The sequence below is a fragment of the Microtus oregoni genome, unplaced genomic scaffold (genome assembly GCF_018167655.1).
Source record: "Microtus oregoni isolate MIOR12 unplaced genomic scaffold, Mior012 000047F_ref0000412, whole genome shotgun sequence".
In the NCBI taxonomy this organism is placed as follows: Eukaryota; Metazoa; Chordata; class Mammalia; order Rodentia; family Cricetidae; genus Microtus; species Microtus oregoni.
The window spans coordinates 12,397,552-12,416,326 of NW_024543221.1; the positions used below are offsets into that span (position 1 = coordinate 12,397,552).

The 18,775-nt window shown below is 41.2% G+C and overlaps 1 protein-coding gene across 1 annotated transcript in view; it reads left to right on the top strand.

The window, feature by feature from the left end:
* The window catches only part of Ush2a (usherin), a 669,744-nt gene that overhangs the window by 244,766 nt on the left and 406,203 nt on the right, over window positions 1-18,775 (top strand). Inside the window, 1 exon segment of the mRNA XM_041635252.1 lies at window positions 10,148-10,278. Coding sequence (XP_041491186.1) covers window positions 10,148-10,278 — 131 coding nt within the window.

Below are 18,775 nucleotides of genomic sequence, written 5' to 3' on the forward strand. Positions count from 1 at the left end.
GTTTCACATTGGTTTGTGCAATCATATGGCTGCAGATGGGGCTTTGATGAAAAGCTTCTAAGGGTGATTTCTTCATGCTGTTTTATGTCAGCACATTTTTTTTTTTTTTTGATTACCATCGAAGCTACCGAACTCATTCTGGAGAAAAGATCCCTCAGCAATTGTTCTGAAGCTGCAAGTCAGTGGAATTTAATTAATTTTCGACAATTCTTGTTTTATAAGATGTAATACAGGAAATTTTTCTATGTTTAATATATTTAGTATGTTTGCAAATAATTCTTGAATTCTTGCTTAGTTGGTATAAGTCCTTATAAATTTAACTCTCTGAAATATGTGTGTTTATTTCTGCATAAATTGGGTACATATATGCACATGGACCTTCCCTGAACTAGAGAACAACAATAGATCTTATAAACTTTTTTATGTTTGTCAGAAAGTTTTAAATTTCTTTTAACTAACTATTTTCATTTATTTTACATACTGACCACAGTTTCCCTTCCCTCCTCTCCTCCTGTTTCCTCTCCCTGATTCCTATCTACCCCCTCCCCATTCAGTCCTCTTTCAAAGGAACAAACCTCCTATAGGCTTGAAGAAAGCATTGTACATCAAGTTGAGGCAGGACTGAGCTCCTCCTCCTGCATAAAAGCTGAACACAGTAATGCAACATGGGAAAGAAAGTTTTCAACTTTTTACAAACAGGATAAACAAATTCCATCTTAGTTAAAGATGTTTTGTAGCAAAATTTTTTCTAAGTTTAAATACTTCTTTCGCTAGAGTTACTTGTTAAACTATTACTAATAAACAACATAAGGCAGATACTTCAAGGATCCAAATGCATGTTGGATATTCTGTTACTCATCCCAGAAAACTAACAGGTATATTGGATTGATTATAATTCACTGTTCAATTAAATTGTGTCAAAATTAGGTAGCATTGTGATTTGAATGTTTAGCAACGCCCACAGATGCATGTGTTTGGACACTTGGTCCTCAGTTGGTGCTGTTGTTTTGGAAGGTTGTAGAGTATTTAGTAAGTGGAACATCATGGAAAGAATGTGTCACCGTGGCAGGTCTTAATATCCCACCATACTTTAGTCCACTTTCTACTTTCTAGCTTAGAAGTGTCCCAGGATATCAAGACCCGCCCCAGAGACATGCTTCTAGTGCACTTTCTCCTCTCCGACTGGGGATGCACTGTGCACAACCACCTCACCTTCCTGCCATCATGCCTTCCCCACCATGACAGGTGCTATGACTTCAAACTGTAACCGAACCATCCTTGCTTAAGTGGTATCTTCTCAGACACTTAACCACAACAGTGAGAAAAATACAAATCCAGTCATTGTCTTATGTTTTAAATGCTCACAACTGCAATCTGAGACATAATAGTTTTCCAAGATAATTTAAAAGTGGAGTATATTATGTAACAGATGAAGTATGTATGCCTGTCAAGATGATTGAAATTGGGTATATGTGTCATCTATACAAGGTTGATTGAAAGTCTATAAGATATTGGCAAAAGCATTCTGATTACAAATGTAATCCTTTAAAACAATATAATCAAGTCTTATGAAATCTTGATTTTTATATAGTAACTACATAGAAATCTTGAGGAAGTAAACAGGAAAGGAAGAGATTGATAAATATCTATATTTACATAGTAGACATTTCTCAGTTGGTATATAATCCAAACATAGATAAATATCTACATATTAGAATATATATGCCTATATGTCATTGTGTAAGTAGATGTATAAGCATATGCAGACATTAATCTATCTTTCCCTGTATACCTATCCATCTATAATACAGCTTTGCCTAATATTCTGTATATATTCCTTATAGTCTTACAGATATAATTAAGGCAATGTTGTTGTTAACCATCTTAACTATTTTTCATGGTTCTTGGTAGTATTTTAGAGCTCTGGAGTTCTTGGTCACTCTTCATGATCATGCTTGCATGGATGACTGTCTACTAGTAATCCCATTATTTCCTTGTTTATCCATTATCTAAAAGGTTTCTTAACTTTCAGACATGTCTCAGTGATCCTCCTCTCTCTTTTAAGCTTAAATTTTTAAAGCTTTGTAGCTTTTTAACTTTGTAGCTCATTGTAGTCATGTTTTTGTTCTGCCTCAGTTCGCTACAACAGCAACTCAAGAAACAGACATCGAAAGAAGGCTGGAAGGGGGAGAAAATGGACCAGAAACATAGTTATGTAAGTTGAAGATAGTAATTGGCAAAGTCAGCCGTCAACACCCCACAGACTGGTTAAGAAATTATGTTGGACTTTTCCCAAGTTATCAATAGTAAATAAGGGTTATCATTTTCACTGTTTGTGTTGTCCTGGAGAAGACAGACATGAGAGAGAGGTGCCATGACTAAAAAGGAGGAGACAAATATACCAGACTCACCCAGGAAGTGTGCATGTATCCCAAAGGGAGAATCATAAAAACTTATTCTAAATAACATGTCTACAGTAAAATAGTTTCAAATATATTCACAAAATAAAACTTTCATTTGACTCAGCAGTAACACACCTAGAAAGATCTGATCTTTACTATAATATATAATATCTGTTATGATTTAATATGCAGGCTTTTGTTTATGGAAAGAAAAACGGTAATTATTTTAATGTCAATACAAAAAAATGAATGTTTGGATAAAATCATATATATCAGCCTTGATCTCTCAGTTTGAGATACCCTTATTGCAAAGCGTAGTCCAGTTTATTCAGGAATCGAGCAGAAGAACCAGTTGTCATCTATAAGAAATATTTTGAGATAGGAAAGTTCTACTGCTGCAAAACTTTATCTGTGGAACAAAATGCAAGCACAGAGTCTGACTCAGGACAGAGTGTTCACTTACTAAAAATAGCATTCCCAAGATTAAACATTTATTTAGCAAATATTTTGAGGACTCTATTTTGTGCCAGCCACTGCTCAAGGTGTTAACGATGAAGTAAATAAAACAAAGATCCCTCATCATCTGATGAATTCTGAGGACATTTTAAAATACTCAGAGGGGAACAAAACATAGATGAATCTCACAGTCTGACTAAATAAATAAATGGATAAATAGGCGCTAATTGTCTATAGTCTATAACAGGCAAAATCAAATCCTTTATAAAGAGTACTTTTTAAAGAACAAAAATGAAAACCCCATTGTGCTGGTTTGAATGAGAACGACCCCAACAGGTTGAATGCTTAGTCATCAGGGGTGGTGCTACTTAGAAGGATTAGGAGGTGTGGCCTTGGTGGAAGTTTGAGGTTTCAGTCACCCAAGATAGGCCAGTAGCTCTTTCTCTCTTTCTGCTCAGCCTTTGGATACAGATGTAGATCCGGATCTCATCCTGCATGCTGCCATACTCCCAGCCATGGTGACAATGGACTAAACCTCTCTAACTGTAAGCCAGCCCCAGTTTAATGCTTTCCTTTATAAGAGGAGCTTTGGTCATGGTGTCTCTTCAAAGTAATAAAAGATTGACTCAGACACACATATATGTCAAAGTATGGTGAAGCTTCATCCCAGTGGGGAGCCATGCTGTGAGAGAAGCTGACATTCAGCGCTCATTCCAGGAATACAAATTAAAAGGCAGAACAAGATTCTATTACCTAATCCATCTGATCTTCAGTGGGCTCTCCTGGAAATGCCAACCCAAGACTTCTACTAATGTTCAAACTGCTGGGCCTGACAATGGTTGTAAAACTATGAAATATGAGGAAGAAGCCAAGCAATTTGAGAAGTCTCTTGTCGTGGACCAAAAGATGAAATAGCGGTTGCCTTTGAAGAGGTGGAGAGTGGGGGCCCTGAGGAAATGAGAGAGAAAGCAGAACTGCTGATCAGAGACTTGAGCGATGGAGGAGGCTAGAGTGAAAGGCCGGCTTCACTGTTAATAGAGCAGTCAAAGGGGAGAAGCATCTCAGAAAACACAGTGAAGGTGAGACGTCCAACTGTGCGGGTCTTTGAGAAAGAACAGTTACGAAGTCATGAGCCAGACAGAATGGAAAAAGGAAGTGGATATGTAAAAAGAAATGGGAGACACAACAGAGACTGGAGAGCAAGTAATAATAATATAGTGACCGTGTCTTCTGTATATGGGAGTGTGTGTGAGTAAGAATGTGGATGGGTGTGGATGTGTGTAAGGGTGATTGTGTTTGTGTTTATTGTGTGTGTGACTATGTATGTGGGTGTGAGTGTGTGTGTGTGCTGTATGTAAGTATTAATGTGTATGAAAGTGTGAATGTGTGTTTGTGTTGTGTGTGTCAATGTGTATATGAGAACGATTTTGAACTTGTGCTGTGTAAGTGTGAATATATATATGTGAGTGTGAATGTGTATGCTGTGTATGTGAGTGTGAATGTGTACATGTACTGTAAGTGTGAATGTGTGTGAGGGTGAAAGTATGTGTGTGTGTAAATGATAGGTACATAAATAAGGAGACCAGATTTCCACACTCTGGGACCAAGAGGATAGTACTTTGCAGTCCTTGATAGCATATGCTGTGTAACAGACCCTACACATTATATAGACAGGGCCACAGAGAGTTTGTAAAACTGGGCAAAGAAATACACATAAACTTTAAAAAAATGAATACCAATGGCTAATATATTTGAATGTTTTGCCATCACCAATAATAAAACTAGACAAAAACAACATTAAATTTTAGTATTTTGAAATATCCATTTTCAATCAGAGTATGGGGGAAACAGTCATCTGGAAAAGCGTGTGAATGCATAACTTTCTATTCCTGCAATTTCTGTAAGGTTTAAACTTTACAAAACTGTTCAGTGTTTATTTGTGGTTAAAATCCCTATCATAGAACAGCAGATAGAAAGTGGGGAAATGAGCATCGTCTTCATCAGGGTTTCAATTCTGGGAGGAGATGCCGGGACTACAACAACTTTTTTATTGTTTTTATTGAGCTATGTTTTTTTCTGTGCTCCCCTTCTTTTCTCTACTCTTCAGCCCTCTCCCATGGTCCCTATGCTCCAAATTTACTCACGAGATCTTGTCTTTTTCTACTCCCCATGTAGATTAGATCTATGTAAGTCTTTCTTAGGGTCCTCATTGTTATCTAGGTTCTCTTGGATTGTGATTTGTAGCATGGTTTTCTTTGCTTTATGTTTAAAAATCACTTATGAGTGAGTACATGTGATAATTGTCTTTCTGGGTCTGGGTTACCTTACTCAATATGATGTTTTCAAAATCCATCCATTTGCCTGCAAATTTTAAGATGCCATTGTTTTTTGTTTTCTGCTGTGTACTACTCCATTGTGTAAATGTACCACATTTTCCTTATCCATTCTTCAGTCAAGGGGCACTTAGGTTGTTTCCAGGTTCTGGCTATGACAAACAATGCTGCTAAGAACATTGTTAACCACATATTTTTGTGGTATGACTGAGTATCCTTTGGATATATACCCAAAAAGAGCACAACAACTTTTAAGAACATTTAATTAGAATGACTTATAGTTTCAGAAATTTAGCCCATTATTACCATCAAAGTTAGACATAGCAGCAGGCAGGCAGACATGGTGCTAGAGAAGGAGCTAAGAGTTCTACATCTTTACCCACAAGCAACAGGAAGTGAACTGTCTACGACACTGGGTGTAGCATGAACGTGTAAGACTTCAAAATCCTCCCCCACATTGATACATTTCCTCCAACAAGGCCACACCGCCTAATAGTGCATTAGGTCTAAAGATCAAGCATTCAAACAAGGATCTGTGTGGCCGATAACAATGTATCGGTATAGATTGTTTCCAGATAACAACAGCTTTTGACATTCGTACTCAAATCAAATGGAACCCTACATGGCCTCTAGAAGCCGAGACCCAGGTCCTTGTGAAATCTCACAAATCCTTGTCAAGTAAATCCTTACTTCTCAAGTCATAGAAGTCACTTGGTCTGGCTTTGAATTTTGTGTAAATGGGTCCTTACCAATTTTCTCCTCCTCCATTCTGACCACTCCTTGCTCAGTATCACATCTGTGAGACTGGCCATGCGGTTAAATGTGGCCATAGCAGATAGAGTTGCTGTTTCTGTAGTATTGGCATTTTCTGTGTTCCAGCGGGGCAGAAGCCAGGGGATTCCTATCATATTCCTGTATCCTCTGAACCTATATATTTTGGGATGGGGTTTGTAACTAGAAATCAAATGGTTAAATCAGAAAGAATGCACGTGTTTCAGCAGGGTGATTCACACCTGTAATCCTAGCAGCATTCACAAGATGAAGCAGGAAAATTGCAAGATTAAGTCCAACCCGTGCTATGTTGCAAGACTCTATCTTAAAAATAAGGTTTCTATGAATAATCTCATGGCAATTACCAAGTAGTTGTTCAGAGTTTCAGCGTTTATTTGGGGGGAGAGATTTTTCTCCAAAGATTATTTTTTGTACATTATAGAATATGGGCATTTACTATCAGGTTTTCTGTAACATTAAATTCTTTTCAATTTTTAAACTTCTTTTTTACTTTTTTGTGAAAATTTCATACATTACTATTGTATTTATTTAATTTTCACACTTTTTTTCCCCTTCAGGTCTTCTCATAATCTCTCCCATTTAACTTTATGGCCTCTTCTTCTTCAAGTATTGTTATATCCTGCTGAGTCCACTTAGTGTTGTTTGTTTGTATATGTGTTTAAGGCTGACCACTGGGAGTAGACACTCTATCAGGAGGCTCATGAAGGAGACTGAGTCTCCATCTCTTAGCACCCATTGATTGCCTGTGTCTCTTCCCCCAGGGATGCAGCATTGTGAGAGTTTCATGCACACTAGGTTGTCCACTGGTACTGACACTGTGCAGCTCTGTTAAGATTTCATGAGTGCAGCTCCCTGACATGCTTGATCTCATTACAGCCATTCTGGTCCTATGGCCCTTACAGTCTTTCTGCCTCTTCTTCTGAGATGTTTTCCTTAGGTGCTGGGTTGTGTTATAGATGATTAATTGGGGTAGACTCCCCACAGGGGTAACCCACAGCCTTCTAATTGAACTCAAGCCCCCCTCAGGAAGAGGGAATGCATGTTTGGCATTGCAAACCTAGTCAACACCTGTGACTGGTGAGGTCCTGGGCCCTTGATGATAACCTGCTGTTGCCACATTCCTTACGCTTATAATTCTCAACTGCATTCTAAATATCTGCTCTTATATCCACAGATTAGTACATCGGCAACCCTCATCAGAGTTGGAATTTACACTCCATCTACTTGTTCATGAACTTGTCATTTGTCTAGTATTATATAGATTGTATTTTATTTCATATATTTTTCCTTCTTGTTATAGTATATACTCAAATATATCTGTGTATACATAATCATGGGACATATTTGCTGACACTTGTCCCACTAGCCCAGAGCAAAGGCCACTGAATATTGCTTCCTTAAATATTTCCCAAATGAATGTGTAACTTTTGAGACAATATAAACACTCTTTTACATCTCTTGTCTTAAGCTATAAATAGTAAAATTTAGCTCATTTCTTCTTTGTATTGCCTTAAAAAAATGCAGCTCTCCATATTATGAAGCAGGAAGCTGCTGTTCCTGCTGCTGCTGCTTTGAGTCAGTTCCACAGCCTCACACAATTGTCTACAGAAAAGCTCTCAGGACACTTGTTTGGCTATGGTTCACAAGTTTTGACCCAAGATGAAAAAGTGTTTGTGAGGCAGAGGGATTGAGGGGAGGGGAGGTTCTGCCCCGACAAGGGGTCTTATATCTTCTTTCATTCCTTTGGCCAATGAAAGTCACGTGACTGAGCCTAAATCAGTGCTTGGGAATCTGAAAATAAGTAGCTTTCTTTGGGGAAAGAGAGTGTTAATTATTTTGAATAATTATGCATTTAACCATTCTATCTCATTGTGAATTCAATAACATTTTCTTTATTTCATACATCCATCAAACTATTATTATCTTTATATTTACATATATTTATTTGTGAGTTTCGTTCATTTAAATAATTGATTATGCGAGGTAAGCCTTTGGCTCAAAAGCTAGGATTTGTCTACATGGATAGTTATAGTAATCTAATTATTAAGGACATGCTTCAATAAAATTGTAACTTTTCATTTTCCTCCTAGAGTCTAGGAGGAAGAAAATCATTCTCTATTTATTTTGGTAACATGGAGAAAAAAGATGCCAAGGTTGAGGGAGAGTAGCTGACACCATCCAGTCAGGATGGCCTTTCTTTCACTCCATTTTCCCTTCATGGGAAGCACTTCCTCTGTATACAGTTTCACGTATTTGTTGGTCTAAAACACTTCTTTGTTCTAGGAGCCTTGTAAATTATTGTGCTTCAAGAAACACATGCATCTGTTTGTTTTTTGAATGGTATGTAAAAAATTAAAATATTCCCAAATGCATCTTGAATAATCAAATATTCCCATAATCCTTGACTGTTTTTCATTCCCCAGATTTCTCAAATTACAGACAGTGGCGGTGTATTCTGGTTGGATAACCACTCCCCTCTTCTCTCACCCAAACTCTGACTTCTGTCTTCTCTGTAGCTGTGCTGAGGTGCCATCCTGCCCATCAGTATACCCTTTATACCCTAAACGACAGCTATTTTTACTCAATGCACTTGAGCTATTTAGCTTGAAGGCCATCATTTTAGTCATATTGTTGAGAGCAAAGAGAAAAGCAGAGCATAATGGTCATTCTGAACTTCCCATCTCCTTCCTCTTTACCTAAAATCCCAATAGATTTGTGAACTCCATCTAGGCACCATGTGAGAAAATGGAGCGGAAAGATGAACCAGGCTTGGCTCCTGAGATAGTTTCACTGAACCAAAGCTCAGTCGTCTTCACACAGCCTAGATTGTAGAGTCTCACGAGAAGAATGTCTCAACTGAGAGACTTGCCAGATCAGATTGTCTGGGGCACATATCTGGAGGTGACAGTCAAGATGGCCTTGATAGTTAATTGATGTCAGAGGAACCAGCTCGCTGTGGATAGCACTCATCCCTGGGCAGATGGTCCTGGACTGTTTAAGAAAGAGCCTTGGGATGAGCCAGCCGGCCACTCCCCCATTGTTTCTGCTCTCAGTCCCTGCTATTGCTTGAGTTCCTACCCTGAATTCCTTCAACAATGGATTAAAACCTATACATTTGAACAAATGCCCCCTCCCCTGCCCCCCACACACTTAAGTTGCTTTTGGCCATTGTGTTTAGTGTTTGTCACAGCGACAGAATAAAATTTACCCACCCCTGTAGGTCCTTCAGTTATTAGCCCAGCCTAAAGGGAGATTTTTCAAGTGTTTATAATCCTGGCCTATTGTGTATCAGTGCTCAAATAAGAATTCATTCATTATTTATTACTGTGTTTTAGCTTTTGTTTGATTTTCAGGTGTGTTGCTGATCTCTTTATTCTCACAGTCTGCTCTGTTAATTTTCTTTTTCCCACGAGACTGGGAAGACTCAGACCAGAGACCGTGGTGATTAGCTTAGACTGTGACTTTCACCACCTTAAACTAGACACCCTCTGCAGGAAGGTCTCACCACAGGGGCTGTGTAGGTGGGATCTGGAGACTGGAGTTGGGGCCAATGGGTCCTAGCAGTGTCTGTGAGAGGAACTTTGCAAACTGTCCCTATCTCCTGAGCTGGAAATTCCTGCGACAAGAGTATTGAACGATGTGTGTGTGGTCCGAAGGGTCAGGGAAGACTGCAATCCCGAAGGCGATCAGCATTTCAGACTCAATCAGTTAGCTCCAAGAGGCCGGTTCATCCGGGTCCTTTTGTTTTAGCATCTATTGCTGAGTTGATTCTTTCATTTCTATAGGTATTTAAACAAGGCACTGTGAGTTTTTCATTTATGTCAAAATGTCATTTACTTTTAGGACCCTCGGATAATATTTTCAAACTGATACTATTAAGTATCCACTTTTGGCATCATGTCTTTTCAGGTGGATGATTTTTGTACATATTTAAACTTCATTGTATATTGATTAACATGAGTGTGCCATAATTTCCAAGTGCTACTTAGCCTTTAACGTGGGCTATATTTAAACTTATTGACTGGGGGCATCCCAGAACATTGCTGTGTATAATTTCCTGACTGTATTCACTGCATCATAAATAATAATGAAAGCAAATGTGCATTTATCAGAAAGAATCAACAAAACTACAGCCTGACTAACCAAAGCCACTTGCATTTCCAGGCATCAAGGCCAGCTTCTGGACAAGGATGCCTGAAGGGCCGATCATCCTTGAGGTGTCCCCTAACAACCAGGAAGAGTAGTTTGCCCTTCCGCTGAAGAATGGCCGTCCATATTTTCTTTCCAATCACCAGGTAAATTCCTAGCGCTGACAGTTAACATTTCTGAGAATGCCAGCTACTGAGGTGAGTGCGCAGGTGCTCACGGTGAGTGCTCCTCTGAAACTCAGGCTTTCTACTGAGGTGAGTGTGCAGGTGCTCATGGTGAGTGCTCCTCTGAAACTCAGGCTTTCTACTGAGGTGAGTGTGCAGGTGCTCATGGTGACTGTTCCTCTGAAACTCAGGCTTTCAACAGAGGTTCTTTTCTACACCAGTGTTGCTCATGCTGCAGCCCTTTAACACAGCTTCTCATTTTGTGGTGACCCCCAACTATAAAAGTATTCCATTGATACTTCATAACTGTAATTTTGATGTGGGAGTCCCCTTTGTGTGCTGTGATTACCATTAATGAATAAAGTTTGGACCTATAGCAGGGCAGAACTTAGTTAGGCAGGGAAAATTAAGCTGAATCCTGGGAGAAAGAAGGGCAGAGTCGGAGAGAAGCCACGGAGCTATGGGAGACAGATGCTGAGAATTTTACCCGGTAAACCACAGCCACATGGCAATATACATGTTAATAGAAATGGGTTAAATTAATATGTAAGAGTTAGCCAATAAGAAGCTAGAGCTAATGGGTCAAGCAGTGATATAGTTAATACAGTTTCTGTGTGATATTTTCGGATATAAGCTAGCTGGGCCACCAGGAACCAACAAGGTGCCTCCTTCAACATACTTTTGCTACTGTTATGGATCACGATGTATGCAGGTGACTCTAGAGGAGTCACAACACACAAGTTGAAAACCACTGATCATCCTACCAGTGAGGAAAATGAAAATTACAAAAGAAAGTGACTCCCCACAGTCAAAGTAATAGAGCTCTCCTCCAGTGCTGTCTAGTCTACGAAGTTATGTGCCGAAGATTAGTAAGCTAGCTTACGATGATGCAAAATGGATGGTGGATGGGGGGCTGTAGGCCTGGAATCCTGTACTTCAGAGCCTGGGCTGGAGAAAGGCTGTGGCTGGGAGGCTAGCCTTGGTACTTGCTGAATTCCAGGCCAACCTGGGGTAAGGATGGGACCTTGCCACAAAATCACAATCAATAAATTCTGCAAGTGAATCTGAGCAGATTTACTTTTTATTCAGAGAATAAATTGTGGTTGTGTTTTTTCTCATTCCTGTCTCCCTTCCCCCTACTTTTCTTTCATGGTTAACTCTCTTAGCAGCAAATGTTGAAGTGGTTTTAAGTACTGTTTAACTTCATGTTTCAGGCACCAATCATTTTAAAGTTAAATATAGTTGTAGACCTCAGAAGCAACCTAGAAAGTATGTAGCAGAATAATCTGTTTAAACTACTGGGTGAGTATTTAGAAAGAGATGTTTGAGATCACTTGAGCATAAAGTGGAAGGTTTTATGGCCTGAGTTGTCAGTCTTTGCAAGCATAATGAGTTGTTATTTGTGTGTGTAACTTTTCCTTAGAACACATGAGCAAATGTCTGTTCGCCCCAAGTAGGACACCAATGGTAGACTCCAGAAATGATTCTGCAGGTTTGGCTGGGTGAACTAGGGACTTTCTTGGAGCTACTCAAAGGAAGATGGTCAACTTTCTGTCAGCTCCATTGCCTCCCTGAGCATGGGACAGGATTTACAAACACCTTGTCTGGGGAAAGTCTCTGCCCGTGTTCTAGGCAGCTCTGTAGAAGAATCCTCTCCCTCAGGTGTTGTCTGCTCACACAACCTTGAGAGAAACCACTGGAAAGATGTCTTCTTGTCAGTTAGAAAGTTCTAGAACCGTTTGATGTATCTGACCTGTGAGTGATAGAATGAGATCATTTGCTTCCCATTTGTTCAGGTCTTCCCTCTAACCTGTGATGAAAGCCATACACAGTATTTCTACATGAACTCTTTGTGTGATGTTATCACGACTGGTGTGGCTTTTCCCCCTCTGGGTCCAAGCTGAGTTTAGGATCCTGGACTAAGAGCTCTGGGTGATGGTTTCAAACTCTTCCAACCTGGACACCCAGTGAGTTGGCAGGGAGAATTGTGGTTTGGACCCCAGTCTCCCCTGCAGCTTGGACCCCAGGTGACTTTGTGGGGAGGACAGAGGCTTAGACACCCAGTAACCTCAGGGGGAGGATGTGAGGACAGAACAGGGAATGGGTCTTGTACCCCGGGACCTTTGTGGGAGGTGGAGAATCTGGGCCCTTTGGATTGAGTATGTCTACGGATCCTGCCAGGCTCCCAAACAGGCAGACGGAGAATTTCCTGCTCTGCAAAGCTGGACCTGAGGATATGGCAGAAAAGTTCTCTTCCTGGTGTCTTCAAAGTGGCCTGATAGATGACCCTTGTGACAAGGAGCCCCGGATGCCCCTCTCCTACTGTTACTGCAGCTTCTTATTGGATGCTGAAAGATAGAAACTAAGTGGATAGCGTCACCATTACCAACAACCCCATACCAGAGAGAAAGCAGGAAGCTGCAGGTGCCATCAGAGGCAGGGCAGATGGTAGTTGGAGACAGAGTCGGCATGCTAACGTTGGATTCAATTACAGAACTGAAAACATTGTTTTTGTTCCCCCCTTGGAAACCTTAAGGAAATTAATTAGAGAAGAGATATTTTGAGGTTCAGAATAGTAGAACATAATGTTAGAGAAAGTTCCAGAACAACAGGAAAAGGAGGAACAAGATAAAAATAATATAACACTTAAAAATGTCTGTGTTGATAGAAAACCTATTAGAAGTTTATTGAAAAGCCCCAGTAAATCCCAGTCAAGATTGATCAGACAAGCCCTGTGCCAGGCTGGGTTATGCGCATTCTCTCTACCTAGAGTTCCGCACGTCTGAACATACCCACCACCAACACATCGATAACATGGGCACCCTGATGTCCCCTTTCCCAGGTGACCAGTCTGAGCCACAAGGGCTAAGTGGCAGATTCAAAAACCATGCAGTCCAGGTCTAAAGTCAGGGATGCACTCCTGTGTTGTGGGAGGTCCTCCCCCTCCTCCAACCTATAGCTGCTGAGATACCAGCCCATTGGGGCATAGTCTCTCTCCCTTTAAAAAAGCAGCCACTTCCCTCTCCTCTCTCTCTTCACTTCCAGCTCTGCAGGTGACTAGACTCCCTTCCTGGTTGCATAGAGGGCTGTTGCCTGGGACAGTGATCTGTAAGTTTTTTCCCCTTTAAATAAATACCACCCTATTAATCATAATTCCAAACTGGTGTGGCATTGTTTGTGACTTACGCCTTCACTCCTGTAACTTGGGAAGAGACTGAGGCAGGAGGATGGCCAAGGAGAGTTCAAAGTCAACCCAGGATGCATGAGGCCCTGTCTCTCAAGAGACAACCTGAGGAGTAAAGCCGCTCCAGGATGGTTTAGCATTCCTTCAGTGCTTCTTCTCATCAGCCAGCTCGGGTGCTGATAAAATATTCAGAAACTTAGGATAAAATACCACCTAGAAACCATAGGAAGACTGTGTCGGTAAGGCATCTCGACAGTAAGACAAGAGTGTCTAAAAAGTCCCAGCTTGTTAACTTAACCCTGAGTGCATGACTGATCATGGGTTTTACAAGCACTGATAGTCTCTGACGTGGAAGCCTATCAAAGCAAGGGCAGAGTGAACACCACAGCAAAGCAAAGAAAACAGACAAGCAAACAAACAAAAAAACAAAAACAGGGGAAACTGTGAAAGTGAGCAGCAAAATCAAGAGCCCACCTCTTCCCCTCCCCTATCTACGCCTCTTCCCCCACCCCTAAACCCTGCCTCTTCCCCTCCCCTATCCCCTGCCTCTTCTTCACCACCTATCCCCCACCACCACCCCTCCCCCTATCCCCCACCTCTTCCCCCACCCCATATCCCCTGCCTCTTCCCCCACCCCTAAACCCTGCCTCTTCTCTTCCCCATCCCCTGCCTCTTCCTCCACCCCCATCCCCTGCCTCTTCCCCCACCCCTATCCCCTGCCTCTTCCTCCACTCCCATCCCCTGCCTCTTCCCCCACCTCCTATCCCCTGCCTCTTCCCTTACCCCTAACCCCTGCCTCCTCCCCCACCCCTAACCCCTGCCTCCTCCCCCACCCCTAACCCCTGCCTCCTCTCCCACCCCTATTAGGTTTCTATCTGGGGATGTTTGAGAAGGCACTTCAGCACTTGCCTACAGAGCTCTGATATGGACAGAGGGACTCTCTTTAGGGAGTGCAGTTCATTCTTGAAGCCCACACGATCTGCATGCTGAGTTAGACCAACTGTTTTAGACCAACTGAGAGAAGTGGTGTTGAGTGTAGTTTATTTATTTTTATTTTCTGCAAAGCTTGCAGCACTAAGAAGAAGGCTCAGGGAGTGAAGTGCTTGCTATGCGAATTGAGAACCTGAGTTTGGACCACCTATAGCTTCACACACGCACCTGCATGTACGTGCCCAAACACATACACACACACAATGCATGCATGCACGCACACACACAACCACGCAAGCACAGAAAAGTTAGAAAAAGAGAGACTGCAAAGTTAGAACTTGAGGTTCTGGGGTTAGGCTCTGGGGACACAAACATGAGAAGGTGAGAGCATGCACTCCCAGGAACTACAGATGTCCCTCCCAGATTAAGAGTCTTCAATAAATGTATGCAGGGAAATACCCTCATCCTTAAAGAGATAAGGCAAAGCATTGGGAGAAGGAAGGCCTGATGTCTCTAGATCTGAATGTCAACACACGATCACTTTTGATGTGAGTCCCGCCCTCTTTCAAAAGTGTGGGGATATTGGAGACTGCCCAATGGGGGGATAAAGAGGTCAGACAATGCCTCTCCCAACTCAGCCACGGGACTGGCATGATTCTGAGCATGCTGCCAGGAAGCTCTCTGGAGTCTCATCAGATAGACAGACAGGAACAAGTCACAGTGGCAGAGAACACTTCCCATCACTTCTGCTCTTTCGCTCTCCTCTCTCCTGCCAGAGCTCCCCTACCAGCGGTTCTCCTAGCTGCTCCACCCCTGGTCCCTACAGCCAGATCCTAAGTGTACACTGAGTTGGTAGATACCGGTCAAATACTAAGGAAACTGGGCTAGCCAAGGTGGGAAACTGTGCGGAGATAGGAGGGCTCTACGGTGCTGGGTAAGCACATTTCTGCCTAAAATAATAATCACTCGGATGAGGCCAAAGCTGCCCGTTTGCAGCACTCTGAAAAGTCATTTACCTTAGAAAACGCCAGGTTATTGGGGCAGCAGGCTTGCCTCGGGTGTATTTGAGAAGATGTAATCAGATATATTATACTAAGTGGTCCTAGCCCAGGAGGCAGTCCATGAAGCAGTGAGCACTAGCTAGCATGGGCAGTGCCCTCACCTACCGCCACGTTCATATCTAATGCAGGTTAAATGTACAAATCTGCTCACCGAATCATGAAGCCCCTGCTTGTTTTTAGACAGTTATTGAAACTGCCAAACAGAAAAATTTGAACAGTCTCCTCTTATTTGTTCTTATTTGGGGATAGAAAACTGAATATAGAATTGTATGCCAAGTCAGAGATACCCCACATTTAAAGAAGTAGATGCGCTTGTTTCGGGCACCTGATAGCGACATCCTAATTATGTGTGTTTTAAGTACTTTAAGCATCACTTTAAGTCATTTTTCCCTTTTCTCTGTCAATTAAGCCAAGGTTACCCAGTATTGTTCCTAGCACACTGGTGATTATGTGCTTAGTGTGTTTTCTTATCGGAGTGATACCCAGTGAGGGCTGCTTTATTCCTAACCCGATCCTTAGGAATATATAGATGCATGATAAACACTTTTGACAGACTATCTGGTTAAGTGTTCAATAACTGTGACTGAGACCCGACCATAGTTAAATCGGACCATCCATTTTCTGAGATGAAATGTCTGACTTTTAATGACCCTGTGGCATGCTGGTCCTCACTGGCTTTGTTTGTCGAACACTTTGACTTTTCCTGGAATATGCTGAGGTGGCAACGTTTAAATGACTTCCCTCAATCAATTCTCAGGAATTTAATTTTGAATCCTGAAAGGGACATTTTCTAGGAAATTTTGTTGTGGTTATTTCTTTTTTGTTTTGTTTTTCAAAACAGGGTTTCTCTGTATAATAGTCCTAGAACTTACTTTGTAGACCAGACTGGCCTCGAACTCACAGAGATCCGCTTGCCTCTGCCTCCCAAGTGCTGGGATTAAAGGTGTGCACCACCATGCCCAGCTGTTTTCCAGGAATTTTGGAGTCACTGCAAAACAGTTTCAAAATAACTTCATGTTCTCTTGCATGTTTCAAGTTTTCAAATGTCTTAATAAACCTGAGAACCGGATTGTGTGCAGAGCTGTAAATCCTATGTCAAGGGAGGCTCTTCCTCTAAAACTCAGTTACTCTCCTATATATGCTGTATTTAGGGAGGAGAAATCAAAGGTTCTTAATGATAGTTAAAATTGGAAGTGTGTGCTGGGGTTGTTAAGAGAGCAAAACAAGCAATGGAGAGAGGGTTCCGCAGCCAAGAGCATGCACAAATCTTACCAGGACCTGAGTTCAGTCCCCATCAGAGGCACTGGGTGACTGACGGCAGCTGTAACTCCAGCTCCAGGGAGATCTGATACCTCTGCAGGCTGCTGCAATCACACACAGACACACGCACACACACATGCACACGAATGCACACACATGCACACATGGACACATGCACATACATGTGTGTTGTGGTACGGAGCGGCGGGCTGTGTCCCGCCACCCGGCTAGCTTTACCCAAAATAATTACACGGAAACTGTATTCTTTTAAACACTGCCTGACCCATTAGTTTCAGTTTCTTATTGGCTAGCTTTTACATATTGATCTAACCCATTTCTATTAATCTGTGTAGCCCACGAGCTGGCTTACCAGGAATGATCTTAACCTGCGTCTGTCTGGAGTGGGAGAATCATGGCGACTCCCTGACTCAGCTTCTTTCTCCCAGCATTCCATTCTGTTTACTCCGCCTACCTAAGGGTTGGCCTATCAAATGGGTCTAGGCAGTTTCTTTATTAATAAGAAATCACTCCCACATCATTTCCCCTTTTTCTGTTTAAACAAAAAAGAAAGGCTTTAACTTTAACATAGTAAAATTACATATAGCAAAACAGTTATCAAGCAAGAATTACAGTTACAATATTTATATCTATTTTATCTTTTATCATAACTAAGGAAAACTATAACTATCTATTTATTCTTTAACTCCATCAAAGACTCCAGAAGGATATAATACTACCTAAGTAAACAAGAAATAAGAAAACTCTAGAAATGACAGAGACATCTTGCTGCCTGGATAGTCACCCAAAGTTTTTTTGTATGGTTGGGGCATCCATCTTCAGCCTTCAGGCCCATAGTATCCAGCAGACATTTCCATGAAGCAGGAAATTTCAAAGACAGTTCAGTCACTATCTGCTGTGTCCTGCAGAATGTCTCGCAGACTCTTTCATGAGTCATGAACCCCAAAAGACCATCTCACCTTTAGGCAAGTTCAGCAGTCCTCTCTCTGCGGGTTCTCTGTGTCCATTTTATGCAACAGTCCAGGCAAGAGCAGTTTCTTGCCCAAATGGCTATCAAACTCCATAAGGATCCTCTTCGATGCCCATCTTCCTCTCGAAGTAGATTGGTGCCACCAGGAGCAGATATGTCTCATTGTCATGAAAAGTCCTAAGTTATTAAAACATTAAATGCCATATCCTGCAGTCTTTGAAAGATATGAAGAATGTCTCTCTAACTGAAATGTATCTCTATATATTTAGAAAATCTAACTAACATGACTACAAGCTTGACTATTATTGATGATTAACCATTAACCTATAGTTCTTAATTATACATTACATTTTTAAATGAACTACACAATCACAATACCTTAATCAAGATCAGAAATACATATACATATAACAAAATTGACTGTAAAATCCACACCAATGCAAATTACTCATACCTATATCATTTCCCCCTTTAAATGTAAAAGAACATTTACAAACAATATTTTGGGAACATGGGCGCCGTTTTTTCTCTCCAAACTGCTTCCTGCTGAATGGGGGCGTCGTTAATTAGGTCTTTCATGGTATAACCTGTGTGCTAGTTTCATCTCAGTTGGCAGTTGAGCGAAGCAATTTTCTGAAGATGTTCACAACAACCTTTCAGGAGGGCGTGGTCTATCATACCAAATTGTAATAGAAGAAATCCACAGGGTTTGGTCCTCTGTGAAAACAAAAGAAGACCCTCTCCAAAGCATCATATTCTTAAACCCAAATTTTGAAATCGTAATACCCTTATATCCATTCTGGTTTAGCTTAGCAGCCCATGTAATGAAATGTCTCTCTGTACTTAGCTCCTTTACAGTCAAAAATTTTAAAGAAAGCACAATGTACATAATCCAGACTCTCTGTGAATTTTCCATTTTTACGTGGCTTATTTTTTCTTTATTTTTTTTAATCTCTTAACTATCTGTACTCTGTCTCTTTAAAGACTTTACCCTTTTTTTAAGACATTTACTTTATTCTCTATATTCTTATTCTTCTCTCTCTCAAGCCTATGTAC